The sequence below is a fragment of the Leopardus geoffroyi genome, chromosome D3 (assembly GCF_018350155.1).
Source record: "Leopardus geoffroyi isolate Oge1 chromosome D3, O.geoffroyi_Oge1_pat1.0, whole genome shotgun sequence".
NCBI classification, from domain to species: domain Eukaryota; kingdom Metazoa; phylum Chordata; class Mammalia; order Carnivora; family Felidae; genus Leopardus; species Leopardus geoffroyi.
In genome coordinates this window covers 46,319,325-46,339,893 of record NC_059339.1, presented here as the reverse complement: position 1 = coordinate 46,339,893, position 20,569 = coordinate 46,319,325, and the positions used below count along the sequence as shown (strand labels likewise).

The 20,569-nt window shown below is 45.0% G+C and overlaps 1 protein-coding gene across 4 annotated transcripts in view; it reads right to left on the bottom strand.

Moving 5' to 3' along the window:
• Positions 1 to 7,772: 7,772 nt before the first annotated feature.
• LAMA3 (laminin subunit alpha 3) overlaps positions 7,773 to 20,569 on the bottom strand; it is a 274,895-nt gene continuing 262,098 nt past the window's right edge. For all 4 annotated transcript variants that reach the window (XM_045458939.1, XM_045458940.1, XM_045458941.1 and 1 more), the window contains 7 exons: positions 19,352 to 19,535; positions 17,332 to 17,472; positions 13,695 to 13,854; positions 13,465 to 13,595; positions 10,950 to 11,043; positions 9,643 to 9,762; positions 7,773 to 8,912 (listed from right to left, as the gene is read on the bottom strand). In XM_045458939.1, coding sequence (XP_045314895.1) covers positions 8,767 to 8,912; positions 9,643 to 9,762; positions 10,950 to 11,043; positions 13,465 to 13,595; positions 13,695 to 13,854; positions 17,332 to 17,472; positions 19,352 to 19,535 — 976 coding nt within the window. In that variant the 3' untranslated portion in view covers positions 7,773 to 8,766. The remainder of the gene's footprint in view (positions 8,913 to 9,642; positions 9,763 to 10,949; positions 11,044 to 13,464; positions 13,596 to 13,694; positions 13,855 to 17,331; positions 17,473 to 19,351; positions 19,536 to 20,569) is intronic.

The following is a 20,569-nucleotide window of genomic DNA, read 5'->3' as shown; positions in this document are numbered from 1 at the left end:
TCAGTCGGTTGAGTGTTCGACTTCAGCTCAGCTCCTGATCTCACGGTTCGTGGGTTCGAGCCCCGTGTCGGGCTCTGTGCTGACACCTCGGTGCTTGGAACTGTTTTGGATTCTGCATCTCCCTCTCTGTCTCTGCCTCTCCCACACTTGTGCTCTGTCTCTCTCTCTCTCCCTCAAAAATAAATAAAATGTAAAAATTTTTTTTGTAAATAATAATAAAAAAAAAGGACGGAACTGGTGGAGACATGGCTTAAAGATGCCAGCAGAGCGCCTCCTATTACCACATGCCGGGCGGCAGGCTCAGCCATGAGAAACCTGGCAAGTTGGCTGGCTCAGCCCCCTGCCCCCCGCTGTCCTCATCCCACACCCAGCATCGTTTGTGCCAGTTCCCAGGGTGGCAGCTCCTACGAGCTCTGTGTCCCGGAGGCAAACGCTGAGCCTTGGCTGTGCGATAGCTTGTAGCAACTGGGCAAATACTTTTCAAAGAATGCCTGCAGCAGGCAGCAAAGCATGGTCAAGTTCAGAGGAAGGCAAGGAGTCCGCTTCCCCTTCCCTGACCCAGAGTAAGGGTCAGCCTGTGAAGAGCCTCAGAGGGGAGAAGAGACGTGAAAGGGGGGTGGTAAACGGGACCACGTTAGGGAGCCCCTAGGAGTTGTTATCTGAGAGTTTTCAACCACATCCCGTGCTAGGCAGCCCCCAGTGGACGGGACAGATACATGGTCTGAAGCAGCTGATTTTATTCAGAGAGCTGTGGAGTTCCTGGGCTGCATCCCTGGCCTGAGGCAACGGGACAGTTTAGCGGTCCTCCTCTTCCCACGACCGAAACGTCACTGCCGAGGGCGCGTTCGGCACACTCTACACTGGTGAGACCTGTCACACACTGCCTGTTTCCATTGCCCTGCCACCTTATCTGGAACACCCATTCTTTGTTGCCAGTTGAGAGAGAGAGAGAGAGAGAGAGAGAGAAAGTAACCCTTAGGACCCACTACCAACTCCATGGGAGCCAGGAAAATCTGCCTTGTTCCTGGTGCCTTTTCCTACTCTCTTTCCAGGAGGGGCCCTGCGAGTGTAATGAGCAGCACCCACATTTCAGTCAAGTTAAGTACGTCCCATCCCTCATGGGATGCTCTCTTGCTAAGAGAGACTCATAACTGTAATAGTCAGATGTGGTTGTCCAGGTATCGATGTATTGCTGTGCTCTATGTGCCCATCCACCCCTTCCCTTCCACCTAAAACACTATTTAAGGGAGTCATTCAACCTCAAGACTTTGTAGAGATTCAAAGCTTTTGTTGAAAAGGACACTGTAAAATGAAAGCTATATTAAGCTGTAATGAAATGAAAGCCACAGTTAAGGAAGCATGTATAAAACAAAGTTCAAAAGAGTTTCAGTGGCCACCTCATAAAATTCCAGTTGTTGCACGCCAAGCCACTGGAAAGGACTCTCCCCTGAAGCATGACTAACGTCAGGGGATCCGGATCCCAGCTGTACGTTAGAATCACTTGGGCTGCTTTAAAAATGACTTAATGTCTTGCCTTGTGCAAGATCAGATCTCTGGGGATGTCTGGGGGAGATCTGCATTGGAAAGAACTGCCCAGATGCTTCTGTTGCGCTGCAGATTGGGAACCACTGGATGAGATAAGCCAAAGGCTGAAAAAGTCAAAAAAAGAATCCAAAAGACTTATTCTTCATTTCTCTACCCATTGAAATGTTAGGTGAGTCAGTGCCACCAAAAATCTACCTAAACACATGTTCTACGAGAAGCCCCAAATTCTCCCCAGTAACCATTGTGCATGCACCTGGCAGCTGATCATTGTCCACAATGTTCATTCACGTTTTCTATCCTGTTCTCAAGCCTCCTTCTGAGACCACCTGATCTCCTAATTCTCTGGGAAAAGAGAAACTCTCTAAGTTCCCCACAGTCACCTCCTCTTCTTCAGGCTCAAGAGAAAAACACTCCCTTCTCTTTTATCAAGTCTACTCCCTTCAAGTTCATTCCATGCCCCCGACCATCAAACACCCTCCCTCTGTCCTTCACCTTGAATCTCTCCCTATAAACTCTTTGCCAGCATACAAAACACTCTATTCTGCCTTCTGAAATCAAAACTAACAAAGCAATCCACCTCAATCATCTGTCCCCCAGGTTCTTTCTCCGTTCGATCATAATCGAACTACCTGAAAAGAGGAATTCCCATGAACTGCCAATACTTCCTCACCTCCCATTCGCCCTTCTAGGGTCTACCGGACTCCAGCTTCCAGCCCTGTCCCTCCACTGAAATTCCCCTCACCAGAGATACCCACTGCCTCTAACTTGCTTCTCCAATGCCTCACAGCAGCTAGCAAGGTATCGCCATGCCCCCAGGATCTGGCTCCTGGCCAATAGCCACCACTCTGCCCCCTACCCCCCGTTTACGTGAATCTGCCTCCAGTGGTCACAATACCCAGGATTCTCTTAGATTCCCCTAAGTCACGCTTACTCTCTTCTCTGTGCCTTTGCACATGCTTTTCCCTCTGCCTGTAATGTTTGTTCCTACAGTGTTTGTCTCTGAATTACACACAACTTAGCCTAGATGCCTCTTTTTTTTTTTTTTTTTTTTTTTTTGAGAGAGAGAGAGCGAGAGAGAGCAGAGGAGGGGCAGAAAGAGAGAGAGGACAGAGGATCCAAAGCGGGCTCTGTGCTAACAGCAGAGAGCCCGATGTGGGACTCAGACCCACAAGCCATGAGATCATGACCTGAGCCAAAGTCAGGCACTTAACCGACTGAGCCACCCAGGTGCCCCCCAACAACCTTTTCCCATCTCAGTGCTGTCATGGTATTGTAACAACTATGGTTTGAGTTTCAGGGCATCTGGTTCCCTGGGGTCTTTACAGTCACAGAGAGCACAGCCAGAAAACATATATAGCGTGGTCAAAACCCGGGACAAGATCTACTCTTTAGAGGGTGTCTAAAGTTTGGGGTCCCCTGAAGCAGAGTCTGAGCAAAGATTTGAGTGCAGGTAGTTTATTTGGGAGGTGACAGAAACACCAATAATGAGGGGGGAAAGGGAAAGAGAAGACATGGAAGGAAAGGCAGCCAATGACGCGAGCTCTCTGAGCCAGTTCCCACTGTGGGCGACTGCAGAGGAGGCCTGCAGGACAGACCCGGGGAACCAGCATAGAACACACACTTCCAACAAGGGTGGGAAAAAAAAAGACACTAATTCTCAAGAGACACTGGTAAGGGACACGCCTGGGGCATTAATCCCCGAACAGCTGGCTGACCTATGGCACAAGTGCACAGCTGACTTCGGCAACCAAAGAAAGGCCTCAAAGACACGTGGGTGCTGGCATTTGGAAGCGACGGCAGCCAACCCTGAGGGGGGTGGTGAGAGCGAAGGGGATAGGAGCTGGCAACAGGCAGCGGTTACCACAAAGGTTTTTTCTTCACCTGAAACAGATCTTGCTTGTGCACGCAGCAGTGCTATAAACACAGGGGGAAAGCTGACTTCCTCCACGGGTTTCCCTAGAAAGGCAAATCAGGGAGAGTGATAAACAGAAGTTCCAAGTAGAACACAAAACTTCCCCATTAGGTTTCTGGCTTTCATACTTCTGGACATTTGAATTCCTTTCCTGGAAAAAACTAAACCCATAAGGAAGAATCTGGTGTTTGAGAGTGTTAATAGTAGTAACACCATCTACATCATCATCTCACTGAACTCTCAGAGAAGGCTTGTGAAGTAAGGGATGGAATGTTTTTGTCCCTCAAACTTCTAGAAGATTCTAAGCCATACGACGGAAACCTTGCATGCTTGAAACTCAACTCAAATTATAGGCCCAGGACAGCAAGGAGTGGCTCAGATTCAAAGGACTTCCAAGAGCCGAAGTGTTTCCTGAAGGTGGGGGGAGGGCGATGGTGGTTTTCCCAAGGGACTTCCCTCTAATTGTGAGGAAGTGGGAAGAGACAGATTACGGGGAACAGTAGAGCAGGAGACAAACCCCACTGGGATCTGGGCTTGTCAGGAGCTGTCACAGCAGCAGCTGGGTAGTTTTGGTGCAGGAAGCAAGTCAGGAGTCCCATGGCACTTCAGCCCATGAGGGGCCTCCCCTCACCAAAGACACTGCAGAAACATGACATTAAGGATCTTATTCTCTGTTGACAGTACTGTAGTTGAATGCTAGATATGCTCACTTATTTTCCAGAGCACAGGCTATTTCTGAGGAAGTGTATTTCCTGCAGGAATAGTTAAGTACTGATATTTGCCTTAAAAAAAGAATTTTTAAAAAATATTTATGTTTGCGACAGAGAGATAGAGACAGACAGAGCCTGAGCAGCGGGGTGGGGCAGAGAGAGAGGGAGGCAAAGAATCCAAAGCGGGCTCCAGGCTCCGAACTGTCAGCACAAAGCCTGACACGGGGCTTGAACCCATGAGCAGTGAGGTCATGACCTGAGCCGAAGTCGGATGCCCAACTGACTGAGCCACCCAGGTGAACCCTGATAGTTGCCTTCTGAACGGACATGCCAAGCTACATCACCAGATACCCAGCTCCATTCTAACTGTCCAGGAATGCATGCTCCCTGAGTATCAAATGATGGAGAGGTTAGCGATTAATTAGCAAAAGCCTTTTGAGCAAGGGATGGTTTAATCAGTGTGTGCTGTGCTATCTGTGTGCATTCACAAAGACTGAAGCGCTGCAGAAAGTTCCGGTCCTTCCCTCTCTGAAACTCTCAGTTCTCATCTTATCAAGGACTCAATGTAGAGTAAAATAAACCACACATTCAAAATTTATGGGGAATAAAACCTTCTGGCAGTGGAAAGGTACACTTCACATTCTGAGGTCGTAGAAGCCTTTATGAACAAAGGAGAAAAGAAACATTTTCAGTAAATAGTATCCATCATCTCAGGACTCTGCCCTCTGGGGAACTAATTACTCCTCACCCTGAGGATGATTAAAGGAGATATTCCAATTTTGTCTCTACTTTTTACACTCAGGCTACAGACATTCTGCTAGAATTTCAACGGCGAGGAATTAAGTTATATTGTTTGGCAAATCAAGAAAGTGGAAACATGACGTATCTGTCACCTACCACCAGTGCTATTATGACCATTATCACTCATGAAAAGAAAAAAAGTTTCCGTTTTGGATTTTTCCCATGGGGGAGGGTTGGGCACGGCGATGTGGGGGATAGCGGCTCGAGTTTCTATCTGTGTAAGCCCTGGAAATTTTGCCTCAGTGAATCCTTATTTAAGTTTCAATCACAAAGAAATCAAACCTGTGAGATGGAGGAGGAAGCCCCTGGCTGCCCAGAGAGCACAGCGCATTCTTCACGCGCTCGGAGGAGTGCCTTGTTCCCTTCTGGAAGCATGTCCAAGGCTTGGCACTGGTTTGGAGCGCTCTGAGAGCGGCACGCTCTGCAAATCTGGCTGTCTGGGGCTTAGCATGGGTTCTCAGGGACAAATGATAAAGCTGCCCGTGTTTTAAGTCTTAAGGTGTTGTGCAGAGTCACCCAGAGCCCTATCAGCTGACCATGCTGTGATTCCAGGCATGTGATTTGGGCTCAGATGAGCCCAGAGCATGGTGGCTGTCTATGGGCTGGCTTGCTCCAGCAGCTGCTCCCTGTCTTGAAGACCAGGGGCAGATGTTGGTGACTTTATATTTAGCGGCATCAGACCCAAGCCCAGTTAAAAAAGATGTGAATGCAAGTGGATATATAACCTCTTAGGGGGAAAAAAAAATGTGGCAATAGCTCACCATAAACATGAAAATGTTCATATCCTTTGACTGGGTAGTTTTACTTCTAAGTATAAGAAAATAAATAAGTATATATTCCCTGCCAGATTCATTTTAGTGTTGCTTATGATTACAAACAGTTGAAACAACCCAGCTGTGTAAGTGGTTGGAGGTTGGTTAAATACATTATGATAAATTTATTTGATGGAATGTTCTACAGTCAAAGACCTGGGAAAATTCACCATATAGTTTTTAAGACCACATAAAAATACATACAGCATAATTGTAATTTTGTAAAGAAATACATGTGCATTTAAAATGAATACAGGGTGCCTGGCTGGCTCAGAGGGTTGAGCATCCAACTCTTAATTTCAGCTCAGGTCATGATGTCCCAGTTCGTGAGATGGAGTCCCTAGCTGGGCTCTGTACTGACAGCATGGAGTCATTGCCCTTTCTCTCTCTCTCTCTCTCTCTCTCTCTCTCTGTATTCCTCTCTCTCAGAGCTAAACAAACTGAAAAAAAATTTTTTTAAATAAAAAGAATATAGACATGTAACTAAAGACCTACAGGTTTCTGAGTGATGAGCTATGGGTGATTTTTATGCTTTTCTGCATATTCTTATTTTTCTATAATGAACACATATGCCAGTTGTATTCAATACAATAATGCTATTTAGAAGCGGTTCCACTCATATGGTGGCTTTAAGCCTATCATTTGTAAGCAAGAATCTGGCCTTTCTGGGGCTAGCACTGACTTACCTAAAGTTGGAGAGCCCCGGGAGCTGGGAGAGAGACAGGAGTCCATGCGGTAGAGAGGGCAGAGCTGGGGCTTGGGGATTTTGCAGCACAGCACGGCGTGGGGGGTGGCACAGAAAGGAGCTGAGTCAAAGGTCTCTGTGGGGAAGTGAGACCACTTCCCACACGGGAGGAGGGGAACGTCAACATGTTCTGTCCAGGGCCATCGTCCTCTGCCACGGGGTTATTGCCAGTGTGACAAAAACTCAACCCCTCTTGTACTGAGAAATGAGGTCAAGAGGTGCCCTGGGAGATGCTACAGGAAGCGGCCCATGAAGGCACACGCATGACTGCTTCCTAGTCACCTGATGTCCCTGAAATGACTGTTCAGGGAATAGTGCCGTGCTGTTGGCTTTCTCACAGTGCAGGCCCCATTTTCCCCTGACCGGAAGGACACCAACTGTGGACCTCTCATGAACTGGCCAGAGCCGGCCACCAGTGCACCCACTGTCCCTACTTAGCCTCTCAGCCCAAGGTCAGCCCAAGTTGTGAGAGACTTTGAGCCAGGGAGGGGACACCAGTGATAATATCTGTATGGCACTTCACAGTTTACAAATAATTGTGCTGATGGTTTAGTTAAGAGCTGTAAACATTCCTTTCAGGGAACACACATTTACGATCTGAGAACAGGCATGCTGAGGGCTTTCTGTTTCCTTAACTGTCATTCTGTCTGTGACACTCTGTGCCTTCTGGTGGCTGGGATTATAGTCAGAAAAGGCAGATGGACAGCTGGTCTTCAAGCTATTACAAAATGGAAGGAAAACCAGCAGTATCAGGTGAATTTGCCGTCCCTTTATGATGAATCTAGGAAGGGCTCAGGAATAATCAGCATGAATAAATAACTCTGTAGAGTCAATTAGATTAACACCAGGAAGCCAAAGAGAGAACCACCCGTTTAGTGTAGTTAGTGCCAAGATGGGTACAATGGATGCTCTTCATGAAGACTCAGAATCTGGGTGGTAAATAACTGATGGAAGTTTCCAGTTAAAAGTCAATGTCTTCAGAAAACATATAACTTAAGGTCATGTAATTCAATCCCTGAGTCAGGATAGCATCGCTAAGGCCTACCAGCCAGCCACTGTTGAATACTCCCTGTAATGGGGAACCTGCTACCTCTCCTGGAGAATATTCCATGGTTGCATAGATACAGGTGTTAGAAAGCATGCCCACAGGACTGCAGTGTGACAGTCAAAGAAGAGCACTGAGTTGAAGAGAATGTGGCTCCATTTCAGAGGTGGAGGGCAGGTAGGTGTAAGGATACCACAGAGGATGACCATATCCAAAGTTTAGATTTATTCTTTTTCTTCTGAGGGACAAACACTATGTAGAAGACACAGAAATGCTTACATACTCTTCTTCGTTAGGAAGAGCGGTGCTGGTTAACTATATTGGTCTAGTACATGTCTCATTGTAGATTAAACAGGAAGCGATTCCTCCTTCCTGTTGACTTCTGTTAGCTTGCCACACAAAGCTTTAATTATAGAATGTATATCTATCTCAGCTCCCCTATGGGATAGTTTTTGCCCTCAAGGAATTGATAGTCATAATCTAGACTTGGTTGGTAGGAGACTGCACATGGGAAGCCAAGGGGAAATATAGGTCCATTAATTCAGTTTGTTAGTTATTTACTATTTTGTGAATATTGTGTGTCTCCCAAGTTGGACTGCATATTCCTTCAGGGCAGGAATTATGTCTTCTGCCGGGCGGTATATCCAACACTGAGCACACACAGTGCCACACAAGTCTGTGCTTCATAATTATCTGTAGAAAACTGTGTTGTGGGTAGCACACTGAACAGGTGCTAAAGAATTAGTATGATTAACAGTGGCCAACAAGCCATTGGCTTAATGCTAATCAAACGTCCCCATTTAAAGAGTACACTGCATTTATTTAACCCCATTAAGTTACAACCCCATAACACATGTCAATTTTTGTGTTTTTAAAGTGCTTTAAAAGATATTTATTTTTTTACCAGGTGGAAAATAATGTCCTTTAAAAGGCATTTAATGTTTAGTGGAAAATGATATTACCAAAGCATGTAACAAGTTGTTCATCACCTTCAAGACATGGAATTTTTATAAATACACAGGTAACACTGAGTGCCAAAATGATGGGTGTGCATGGTCAGAGTACGAAATTAGACTTGCTGTTCATCCCATCTAGATGGTGTCTTAAGTCAAGAATGATCTTGAGCAGAGACAGGGAGGTATGTTGGGTAACTGTGCTTTTGAAGGTGACTTCCCTTGCTGTCTGATAGGTTTGTGTTAGTGATCAGGACAGCCATTCAGACTGACAGATCCCTGGACGTCCATGGCTTCAGTGACAGGGATAGGAATGTGGTTGACTTGAATATTCTTCAGACAGCCAAAAAATGATTTCCACACAGGGAGCTTCAGCGTCTTCAAGTGGGCTTCAAGAGAAAAGGAGAGGCATTCCATGAGTGTGAATGTGCCCAATTTAGAAAATCGTCTTATTAGAGCTAAAGGGACCGAGGATCTCAGGCCAGCCAGTCACCTCCTCCTTTGAGCTGGCACCCCACGCCCCTGCCTGCTGTGATAAATCACCAACAAGGCTACTTATTCTTCGAGTTCTTCAAAGAAGCAAATTCCACAGCCCAAATCAATAGACAATAACTCTGAACACTAGTGCTTTTTATGGGTCATGGAAGACCCATAAAATTAACAAACTCTCCGGAGGAACATCAAACAAGGAAGAATGACAAGGCTCTTTCCAGGCAAAATTCCAGAACCTGCCTGGTTCTCCCATTCGGGCCCCGCAAAGCTTAATAACTCATCAGTAAAACTAAATGTCTGGGGAGGAGAGACCAGTTTTTAGCCCCTTTCCTGATTCTTTGCTGCTATCAGGCTTGTAGGTAAAGGTAGCCTCTTAAGAGAGGCTTATGAACGATAGGCTTGGGACAGGAGAAGCAGCAGCAATGTGGCCTGGGCTATACAATGTGCCCATTGCTACCAATTGGGTTTTCCCATGTGTTGGAGCAAAGAGCCTCACTGTCTCCACTGTCCAGCCAACGGCTGCCCAGCTAATAACCCATGGCTGGGGCACTGATTTGTTCGGTGAAGATGGAAATGTTAAGAGCTGACGTGGGGCAACGTGGGTGTAGAAGCCAGGACAAGAGTTACCTGGAATGCCTCCAATGTACAGTGGCTCCTGAGTGCTGGCAGGTGGGAAGGGGAGCCGTCCAGCTGTGTAGCTATTCTCTGTGTCCAGTTCCAGGTGCAAGATGTGTTGTTTTATGGTGACTGGTGGGAAAGGAAGCCGGTCAGGTTGATTACCTGAGGACAGCCCTGCCCAATGTTTAATGACTACACTAGGGCTTCACCACGGGCTTCCTTTCAACCCATTGCTGTGGGAACACTATTGCTAGGAATTCCGTCAACCTAGACACAAATTCAACTAGTTTTTCAACACTAAGTGGGATTTAGATGCTTTCACATACGTTGCAGGATTTAATCCTTCAAATGAACCTGTGAGGAAGATATGGTCACTCTTCTTTCCCAGATAAGTGATTGTGACTCTCAAGCATTGAGGAGCCTGACAAGACGGCTTGGTTATAAGTTGAATGAGTTGGGATTCCAGCTGCTCTCTCCAGAAGCCATGTTTATTTCACGAGATCTTAGCTTCCTTCCAGGGAGACGCTGACTTCTGACAACTGAGTCGCTTTTGACCCTCCAAATAAAATTCCTCCAGTGTGAACAATCCTAACTAATTGCAATGTAGTCAGCATTCAAATTAGACAAGAGACTACTCTTCTTTTTTGAAAAGGTATGTTAGCCAATACGGTTTAATATATTACCAAACTAATGTGCACAAGTTATTCATAAAACAGCAGATTTGGTTTGGGAGGCTATGCCTAATCTCCTCAGTGGTTTGTCTAAATCGTTTGCAGTAGTATTAAATGGACTTGAACAATAGCAAGAGCAAATACTTCCTGGGCACTTACTGCATATTGGACACTGTTGTGCACTTTACATACATTGTCCCGTTTGATTTTCACCACCCTGGGAGGTGGGCCCTATTTTTATCTCCATTGTGTTGAGGGGGGAAACTGAAGATAAAGAGCAATTAAGTGGCTTGCCCAAGGTCACTTAGGTAAGGGCCGGAACTGAGATGTGATCTCTGTTCCTTTTGATTTCAGAGCCAAAATCTAAATCATAATGTTATACCGCCTTGAAAACACAGATTATCAGTTTTCTGAGCTCAAAAAGAAAATCCTCTGTATGTTACAGAGAACAGGTTGCAGCAGCCACGAATTGCATAAATGCAGCCAGGGCTGAGAATGGACCTCTTCTCACCATGTCAGTCTGGTGGACTGAGCCGGGTCATATGCTAATGGATTGATAAAGCGAGGCTGTATCGGGGACACTCAAATCCAGATGGAAAGGGGCACTGTTTCAGGGTGTGAACAACAGGCCACTGGACATCATACCTGTCACCGAGTGCCACCGCCCGTCACACAGAGACTGCTTTGGTGTAACTGATGTCAGGATGCCCCCCGCCTCACTGTCCACAGAGGCCGTGACCTGGAAGACACATGCATTTTCCTATTTCCTTCAGAAAGGCTGCTGGAGCTAACTTCCCTGCCTTCTTTCCTTCCCACCGCTTGTCACCCTGAGGGCCCTGAAGCACCTTAGACATGGCCCCTCCCTCTCGCACCAGGGGATCACAGGAGGACCAAGGCTTTGCAAGAATCTCTCTGCTGAGTCCCTTCCAGGAAGCAAGCTGCAAAGCCAAGGCCAGGCCTGAAGTTGCTGCCAAAGGTGATGGGCTCTTCCCTCCCAATCCAAACCCCTCCTCTGTCAGGCTCTACTCAAAGGTCACTGATCAGCAGGGAAGATCCTCCTCAAGCTATTGATAGGCAACTGCGGCCACAGTTCTGTTTAGAAGGACGCAAAATTTGGAAGGCAAAAATGCTGGCTGAGGCCTACGCCCTGCTGCGAGGGCCAGACAATTAGAATAATTCCATGAATGCATGCCTTAGGGTCGTAGCTCAAGGAATTCAGCAAGCTAACTGATTGCACATGTACTGGGCACGTGTCAGGGGTCAGGCACTCACGCTAGCGTGCAGAATCCCACAGTCCCACTCTCTGGACCAGGGCCAAGGGCTGAACCAAGGTGAACAAATACCAGGACTAAAATAAGCAAATTGGTAACTAATTTGCATTTAATTTGCATGTAGCTAGACAGCAAGGCCAATTCTCAGGCAATTTTCCAGCTAAACAATGTCACTGCTGTTATGAAGGTCATCGTGTCTTGATTTTTGCGTATGTGATTATTTCCTCTCCAGAAGCTCTCGTGGAGCCCTACCGCCCCGCTCCCCTGAAAAGCCAGCCTTCTCTCAAGGCCAGCAAGCAGGTAGTTGCTTGCTCCTCTGGCCTACCAGAGGCCTGCTCAGACTTAAAGGCTGCACCTCAAATAGAATATGTTCTAGGAGTTTGGGCTATTTTATTTCCTTCTCTAGTTTCCCCCTCACAGTTAAGCTGTGGAAGGGTAGAAGTAAAGGAAAATGGCATATTATGGCTAAATAGAAGATCACAGGCCCAAAATGGAGCCACTTAGGCCGACTCACCAAACCAGTGCGTAATATCTAACCCAACTGAAGCTTCAACCTTCCCCAGAAATGTGGTCTTGATAGGTCAGTCAGGAATTTTCTGAATAGCACCAATGACAACCTGTCACATGGACTTCTCCAACCCCCCAAAGAGATGTAAGGTCATCTACCTAATACGCTTTCCTCTAAATGGAAGGTAACCTTGCCTGGAACAGTCCTTTCTTTTCTTTTGCTAATGAGTTCCTTGCCCCACCGTCATTCCTATAAAAACCTTCCATTTTGTACAACTCCTCAGAGCTTCTCTCTATTTGCTAGATGGGATGCTGCCTGATTCATGAATCAATTAATAAAGTCAATCAGATCTTCAGATTTATTCGGTTGAATTGCTGCTCTTTAACATTATCAATCTTGGCCTTGAGGCCTTCCTGGAACGATTTGGTTTTTAAAAGAGTTTTTGAAAAGGAAAGAGATATAACCTGGTGGTGAAACTAGGGTATTGGCCAGGCCCCCGAGTGACGGGCAGGATGAAGCAGCAGAAGTGTCCACTGAAGGAGGAATCCCTTTAAGCCAAGGGTAACCTGGAGCGGAGAGACCTGGGGCCAGCTTGGCTGCCGAGACCAGATAGGTTGGTGGTGGTATAGGGAGCATAAGGGAAATCTGAAACTGATTCAGTGGATACCAGGCCATGGGCGTGGGCATGACATCGTGTAGACAGCTGGTGAGAACAACTATCTCATGAGTTCTGGTGCTGCCCTTATGAATAAAAGTAGAGATATGACAAGGGTGAAGGGGAGGAGAGAAACATGAACATTTATTGCGTATCATAGTTGCTATTCTCTTGTCAAAAGCCCTGAGATATAAACATTATTATCCACATTTTAAAGACAGAGTCTGAAATAGGTGAAGTAACTTCTCCAGGGCCATATAACTAAGTGGTGCAGTTAGAATTCAGCCCAAGATGATGAACAGGAAACACAATGACCAAATGACTTGTTAAAGGAAAATAGTAAGTTAGCCCTCAAGTCGGGTCTCTATTTTTTTTTTTTTTTTTTTTTTTTTTTTTTTTTGAGAGAGAGACAGAGAGAGAGCGTGAGAGGAGGAAGGGCAGAGAGGGGCGGGGAGATGGAGAATCCCAAGGAGGCTCCACACTGCCAGTGCAGAGCCAGGACCCAGAGCTCAAACCCATGAAGTTGTGAGATCGTGACCTGAGTTGAAACCAAGAATCAGATGCTTAACCAACTGAGCCACCCAAGCGACCCTGAAGTCAGGTCTCTTAAAACAAGATTGGATCCCACTCCGTCACAACTCCACCTACTGTGGTCTCCAGAAATGAATATGGTCCTAATGCAAACCCATAGATCCCGTCCCCCCGCTGTCATCAAACTGTACGCACCTTTCCTGCCTCCATATAGACACATAGGTGCTTCCCGGGCTGACTTCCGACGTGCATTAGGATGCCAGTGAGGCTTCTTGGGCGAATGCTGAAGACAAGCTTAAATTCCGGCCCCAATAACACAGAGTTAGCTTCCAGAAGAAAGTAAAACAGTTAAAACATCATAATTCAAGAAAAAATATGGAGTTCTTCAGACTCAAAGACATAAACTGTTCCAAATTGCCCCTTACCCAGGATGATATGACCTCCTTCTTGGGAGAAATAAATGCCTTTCTCCACAGAGCCACTCAAGCAGGGGGACACAGCAACGCTTGCAGCAATGGTGTTTAGGGGTTTCAGATTCAACTGAAAGTTCCTCAGGCACCCCACAAAGCTGTTTGGGGGGAGGCTCTGCAACCAAGCAGAAGAGAAAACAAACTTTATTAAGCCACAACTCCCAGAGACATATGGGCAGCCAAGGTTAAAGGCAGGGCAACTGTCTGCCAAAGGGGTTTGGGGGGGCAGAATTCATCCATCCTGCTTTAGAGAGTCAGGTGGGCCTGACTGTTGCATTTGGCTCCCTGCTCACACTGCCTAGAAAACCCTGGATACCAGACGTCCGGTGGGTGGCCGAAGTTTGAGGCCAAAGTTTGAGGGCACCAAGTGGTATGTATGCAAGGGGAAGGGCAGTGGAGGTCACTAGCTAGTGCTGGTCAGTGACCTGACCCTGGTCCACATGACAGGGCTACAACAAGGGAAATCTCCGCCTTCCAGTATATAGATATCACTGTCTCTTTGCAGGTACAAACCACTTCTTAGAGTTTAATGAGCCTATGCGATTGCTTAATGCAGGGCAGCTGACTGAAAAAGAGGCCAAAACATTCCAAAAATAATAAAGTGCAAAAAAGCTTCCTAAATTGTTGGGCTCAGTGCACCACCAACAAATCATGAATGCTGTGGAGTTAAAATAAGACACAAGGCATAGCATCAGTGGGCATGCATGGAGCACCCAAAGGTGGCCTGGAACAAGGGCTCCTCACCTAGGGCCCCTGCGTGCACTTCCAGGGTTCTGTGATCTCTTAAACTATATAGCAGATGCTCTCTGCATGTGCATTTTCCTGGGAAGAAAGACTACCTTTCCTCTTTAAATTTTTTAAAATTTATTTTTGAGAGAGAGACAGAGCATGAGTGGGGGAAGAACGGAAGGAGAAGGAGACACAGAATTCGAAGCAGGCTCCAGGCTCCAAGCTGTCAGCAGAGAGCCCAATGAGGGGCTCGAACCCACGAACTGCCAGATCGTGACCTGAGCCGAAGCCACATGCTTAACTGACTGAGCCACACAGGTGCCCCAAAAGACTGTAACTTTTAAAATTTTTTTCAAAAAAAATTGAAGAATCACTGAATAAAATCCTTAGACTCCCTTCCAAAATAAATGCTTTGAGGACCCTGGAATCCTACACAACAGATGCACTATGTGATAATTTTAAGACATGGTGATATTAGGGATGCATATGGTGTCAGTGTCAACAATAAACTACCGACTGGACTCCCTATGAAATTTTTAGTTTCTTAAAATTTACCACCTTATGCAATGAAGAGCCTGTATCTGAAACCAAGCTCAGACTCTGCAGGGAAGGTCATCGCCTAACACTGAATCCCTAAGGGCGACTGCAGGTTGTGGTACTCAGAGGCAGACATTGACTGGATGTTGCCTGCCCTCTGAAACGATGTGGAGCAGAGTAACCCATGGTTTGCATCCTCGGGTGGAGGGGATGTTGCAAAAAGAAACTTGGTTCCTAAGAATGATATAAATGGGGTACTACAGATTGTCCCATAGATTAGGATGCTGACTATGACTTATCCAGGACAAAAGAATATTCATACTGTGCTCTTGAATAGCTACCCCATCCTGTGATTTCTCTGAGAGGGAAATAGTTACACACAGAGGTTGCAGAAAAGCAAACATTTACATTGAGGATTCTCCTTAGCAATTAATGCTATATATTATGCATGTATTATACAATATATCACATATATATTATATATCATATAATATTCATTATATAATGCATATTATAGAATATATGTAGTATTAATATATGGCAATTATATATAACTTTATTACATATTATACATATACATAATACATACAGTACATATATGTATAGTATATATGTATTATACATGTATTGTATATGTATATAATATATAATACGCATGTATATATGTATAATATATAATAAAGCAAAACACTACTTTATGACATGCTGGAGGCTGCTTCAGATTCTGTCTCTCCCTCTCTCTCTGCCCCTCCCCTGCTCACACTCTCTTTCTCTCTCAAAAATAAATAAACATTAAAAGAAAATTTTAAAGTGTTTTGAGATTCTTGAATATCTTATATAATGATTACCTATTAAAATGTTTTAATTAAGATATAATTGACATATAACATTGTATTCTTTTCAGGTGTGCAGCATAGTGATTCTATATATAATTAGTGCTGTGAATACCATAATAAGTCCAATTAACATCCATCGCTACACATAATTACAAACTTTTTTTTTCTTATGGTAAGAACTTTTATGATTTACTTTCTTACCAACTTTCAAATATAGAATACAGTATTATTAACTATTAACTGTGGTCGCCATGCCTTATAACCCAAGACTTATTCATTTTATTTATTTTATAACTGGATGTTTGTACCTTCGTTTTAAAATTTTTTTTCTAATGTTTATTTATTTTTTGGAGAAAGAGAGAGAGGATGTGAGTGGGGAAGGGGCATTGAGAGGGGGAGACACAGAATCTGAAGCAGGCTCTAGGCTCTGAGCTGTCAACACAGAGCCTGACACAGGTCTCGAACCCAAGAGCTGTGAGATCATGACCTGAGCCAAAGTAGGACGCTTAACCCACTGAGCCACCCAAATGCCCCTGGAAGTTTGTACCTTCTAACCACTTTCATGATTATATTATAAGGTGAATTATTTTTATGTACAGTTTGAAGCACGACTGTTTTTGGCATGAAATGCTCACCATGCTGTGTGGTTACCATTTGTCACCATACAAAGTTATTACAATATTATTGACCAGGTTCCCAATGCTGTACTTTTTATCCTGGTGAATTATTTATTTTACAACTAGAAGTTTGTACCTCTTAATTCCTTTCTCCTATTTGGCCCATCTGCCACCCTTCCCCGCCCCCCACCACCCCACCGACTTCTGCCAACCACCAGTTTGTTCTCTATATTTATAAGTTTATTTCTTTTTTGCTTGTTTATTCATTTGTTTTATTTTTTTTTTAAGATTCTGCATATGAGTGAAATCATATGATATTTGTCTTTCTCTGTCTGACTTATTTCACTTGGCAAAATAGCCTCTAGGTCCAGCCATGTTGTCACAAATGGCAAGATTTCATTCTTTTTTATGGCTGAGTAATATTTCATTGTATATATGTCCCACTTCTTCATCTATTTATTTATCAGTGGACGCTTGGGCTGTGTCCAATATCTTGGCTATTGTAAATAATGCTGCAATAAACATAGGGGTGCATAGATCTTTTCAAATTAGTGTCTTTGTTTTCTTTGGGTAAATACCCAGCAGTGGAATTATTAGACTGCACAGTATTTCTCTTCTTAATTTTCTGAGTAACCTCCACACTATTTTCTATGGTGGCTGTTCCAGTTTGCATTCCCCGCCCCCCCCCCCCCAACAGTGCGTGAGAGTTCCTTTTTCTCCATTTCCTCACCAGCTCTTGTTATTTCTTGTCTTTTTGATAACAGCCTTTCTGTCAAGGGTGAGGGGATATCTCATTGTGCTTTTGATTTGCATTTCCCTGATGATGAGCGATGCTGAGCATCTTTTGTGTCTTGGTGAAACATAAATATTTACCTTTGGTTTCCATGAGGGAGGTGATCCCAGGTAAACTGGTGCTCTGAGGCCGAAGGTGGAATTTCCAGGCAAACTTCCTTCCTGGGCCCTCAGACCATCCACAACCAAGTGCCCCTTTTCTCCATCTTGCCCAAACACCACCTTAAGAGTAAAGAAGATAAATTAATCATTGTTTACCTTTGACAATTGGTGATGTATTTTATTATTGGTCACAGCACATTTTTTAAACAATGTTTTTCTTTTTCTTCAAGGAGCTTTAAAAAATTAGAACATTTTCTCCCTAATATTGTCATCATCATCACCATTTTGTGAGATTATGGTGGATATTGAATAGAGTAAGCTAGAAAAGTGAAATTTGAAAAAAAAGGATTCCTTGAAAGTCAACTACTAAAAAGATACACTTGATCTAGAAACTTATGCAAAAGAGAAACAAATGAAGAGCCACAGGAGTATAAATGAAGACACACCCAGGCAACAAAGGGGAAGGAATAGTTTGTGCAGAGCTAAGAAGGGAAACATCTCCCTTCCACACGGCTCTTGGAGCAAGGGGCCAGTGGCTACTTCTTTACTAAAAGGGAGCACACATTTTAAACTCTTTGCTAAATGTCTGGGGTGGACCCTGCCATCTCATGGCTACAAGACTATTCATTAATGACTCCCCAACTTATACTCCCAGCTGTGACCTCTGGCCTCTCCACCTGTCTACTGACAGCTGGGCTTGAATGTCTGACAGGCAACTCACCCCAAGGATGTTCACAGCAGAACCCGTCTTCTTCCCCAGCTCTAAAATGCTCCCTCCCCGGCCACAGCTCCTGCGTCCTAGTACCAGTCCCTCTGTTGACCCAACAGCTGGCCCCAAATCACAGGACTTGATACTGACTCCTCTTTCTCTCACGCTCCACGTGCAATCCATCAGCAAACCCTCCCGGTTTTCAGAGCACATCCTGGACAGTGCACTTCTATCCACGATCGTGGAGGCCTCTTGAAGCAAAGGCAGTAGCGTCCATCTGGCTGCCTTACTTCCATGCTTACCCCCACTTCATCTCTTCAAGCTAAAGGCAGCTTTGAAAATAGACATCTGTTCATGCAATGGTCCTTTTTTAGTTTAATACTCTTCAGAAGCGTCAGAGACACTCAGAATAAAATCTGAGTCCTCACCTTGGTTTCAAAGCTGGTATGATCTGGGCCCTGCCTCATTCTTGAATCCCATCTCTTATCCTTTCTGCTGTGTTCACTCAACTGATCCCTATCTCAGGGTCTTTGGGCTTGCTGTTCCCTCTGCCTGGATCACCCTTTCCAAAACTTCAAGTGACTGTCACCTCCCAAAGGAAGTTTTGCTTTACTACCCTATCTGAAATAGTTCCCACACTCAGCCACTTCCTTACCTTGCTCTAATGCTTTCTCCAAGCACCTGCCAATATCTGACATTATATCGGGTATATTTGTTTATGTGCTCTAGGATGGCAGCTCATTAAATATTTGTTGAAAGACTAAGTGAATATAACTTGTAACCTGCTTACGTTTTTTGAGATCTAGTTCCCTCATCAGGAAAAAAAAAAAAGGTCCCTTTTGTCTTAAATTGAATTTTTCTTCAAATCTGGATGCCTTCAGGGAAGATCTGGAATGCTAGAGATCTCGGTCTTTAAGCTTGTGCTATCCAGAAGGCATTCCAGGCTCAGAGAGGGGCCTGGAGACCCAGACATGGTCTTGACAGACAGAAATTGCCCAGGAAGCAGGGGTGGGAAGGGGGTAGGGGACACAGCCCAGGGAGGCAGGGCGAGGACCCCGAAGAAGTGGTCAGTAAAGCCCATCTGGGCACTGAGGCATCCGTGCACAACATCCTCGCCCGGCACATGCAGCCATTTCCTGTGCGAAGACATGGGGGTGCCCAGTGCCTCCGGCCACACGGGCTCTCCCAGTGCTGTCCTTCTGTGGCTGGCAGAATGTGGACACTCCTTTCCAGGTACTCCATAGTGAATTCTGTAGCAGGGGGAGGGGCTCACACAGCCCCAGGTCTTACCGTGTGCCATTTCCCATCATTGCACTTCTCTTTGCTTTTGAGCCTCAGCTTTTTCCCTTCTGCCCCCAAAGCAAAGATGAGTCGTCCCTTTGAAAGATAAAGAGCCATATAGGAACTCTTAGTGCCCGTGTAAAACACGAGCCCTCTGGAGGAGGCTGTCCGCACATCCACAGCAAACAGTGACCTGTCAGGAAAATAAAGCAAAAGGCAAAGAAGGAGAATAGACGTGTTTAGTGTTCTTCTGAGTCCCTGAAGCCAGGAGAGGGGATGAGGCACAGACACCCAAACCCCCATGATTCAAATGCATGAACTAAGGCATGTACTGATTAAATGACCTATTTCTTTAGAAATTTTTAAAAGCCATTGTAGCCTAGCTGTTAAGAGTTTTATGTATAATTTTCTTACTATATTGGGGAATAATGAGCAAACTCTAGGGTAAACCTAGACGGTGGTGTAAGCTCCAGCATATGGCAAGAACGAAGATGCCCTACTGTTTAAAAAAAATCTGCACTTAAACAAATCATGGTAAGTTATATACATCATTTGCCATTTCAACCTTTATAAAGTGTATAGTAGCATTAAGTACATTCACATGACTGTGCAACCAGTGTCCAGAACTCTTTTCACCTTGCAAGACTGAAACTCTGTACCCAGCAAACAACACTTCTGCATTCCCTGTCCTCTGTACCACTGGTGACCGCCATTCTACTTCCTGTCTCTCTGAATTTGATTACTGAGGTCTCTCACATAAGTGGAATTACACAGTATTCGCCTTTCTGTGACTAACAGCTCATTTCACTTAGCAGCCAGTAACTTTTTAACCCAGTGAATATCATTCTATTTTGTATATGTGCAAGGAGTGGAACATTGTAAGGGGAAGTTGTGTGTGTGTGTGTGTGGAGGGGGGGGGGAGTAATTTGAATAACAAGGGTTTGATTTAAGCATCAGGTAAGCATTTTCTTTCTGTTAGACATATTTAACACAGAGGCGGGAAAGCACAGACCCACCTTCTCCCATCCACCTTTATGTTTCTTGGACCTTAATATCCCAGCTACAATGGAACAGGAATTAAGCAAGCATCACACAGTAAAAGCAAAGAGTGAAAGTGAATACTCCTTTGCATGATGGTTACATATCATATGGACATCTGGTTGAGCAAGATTAATTTTGCAGGAGAACTCACATTTACTCACTTACCCACCCACCCATCCACCCATT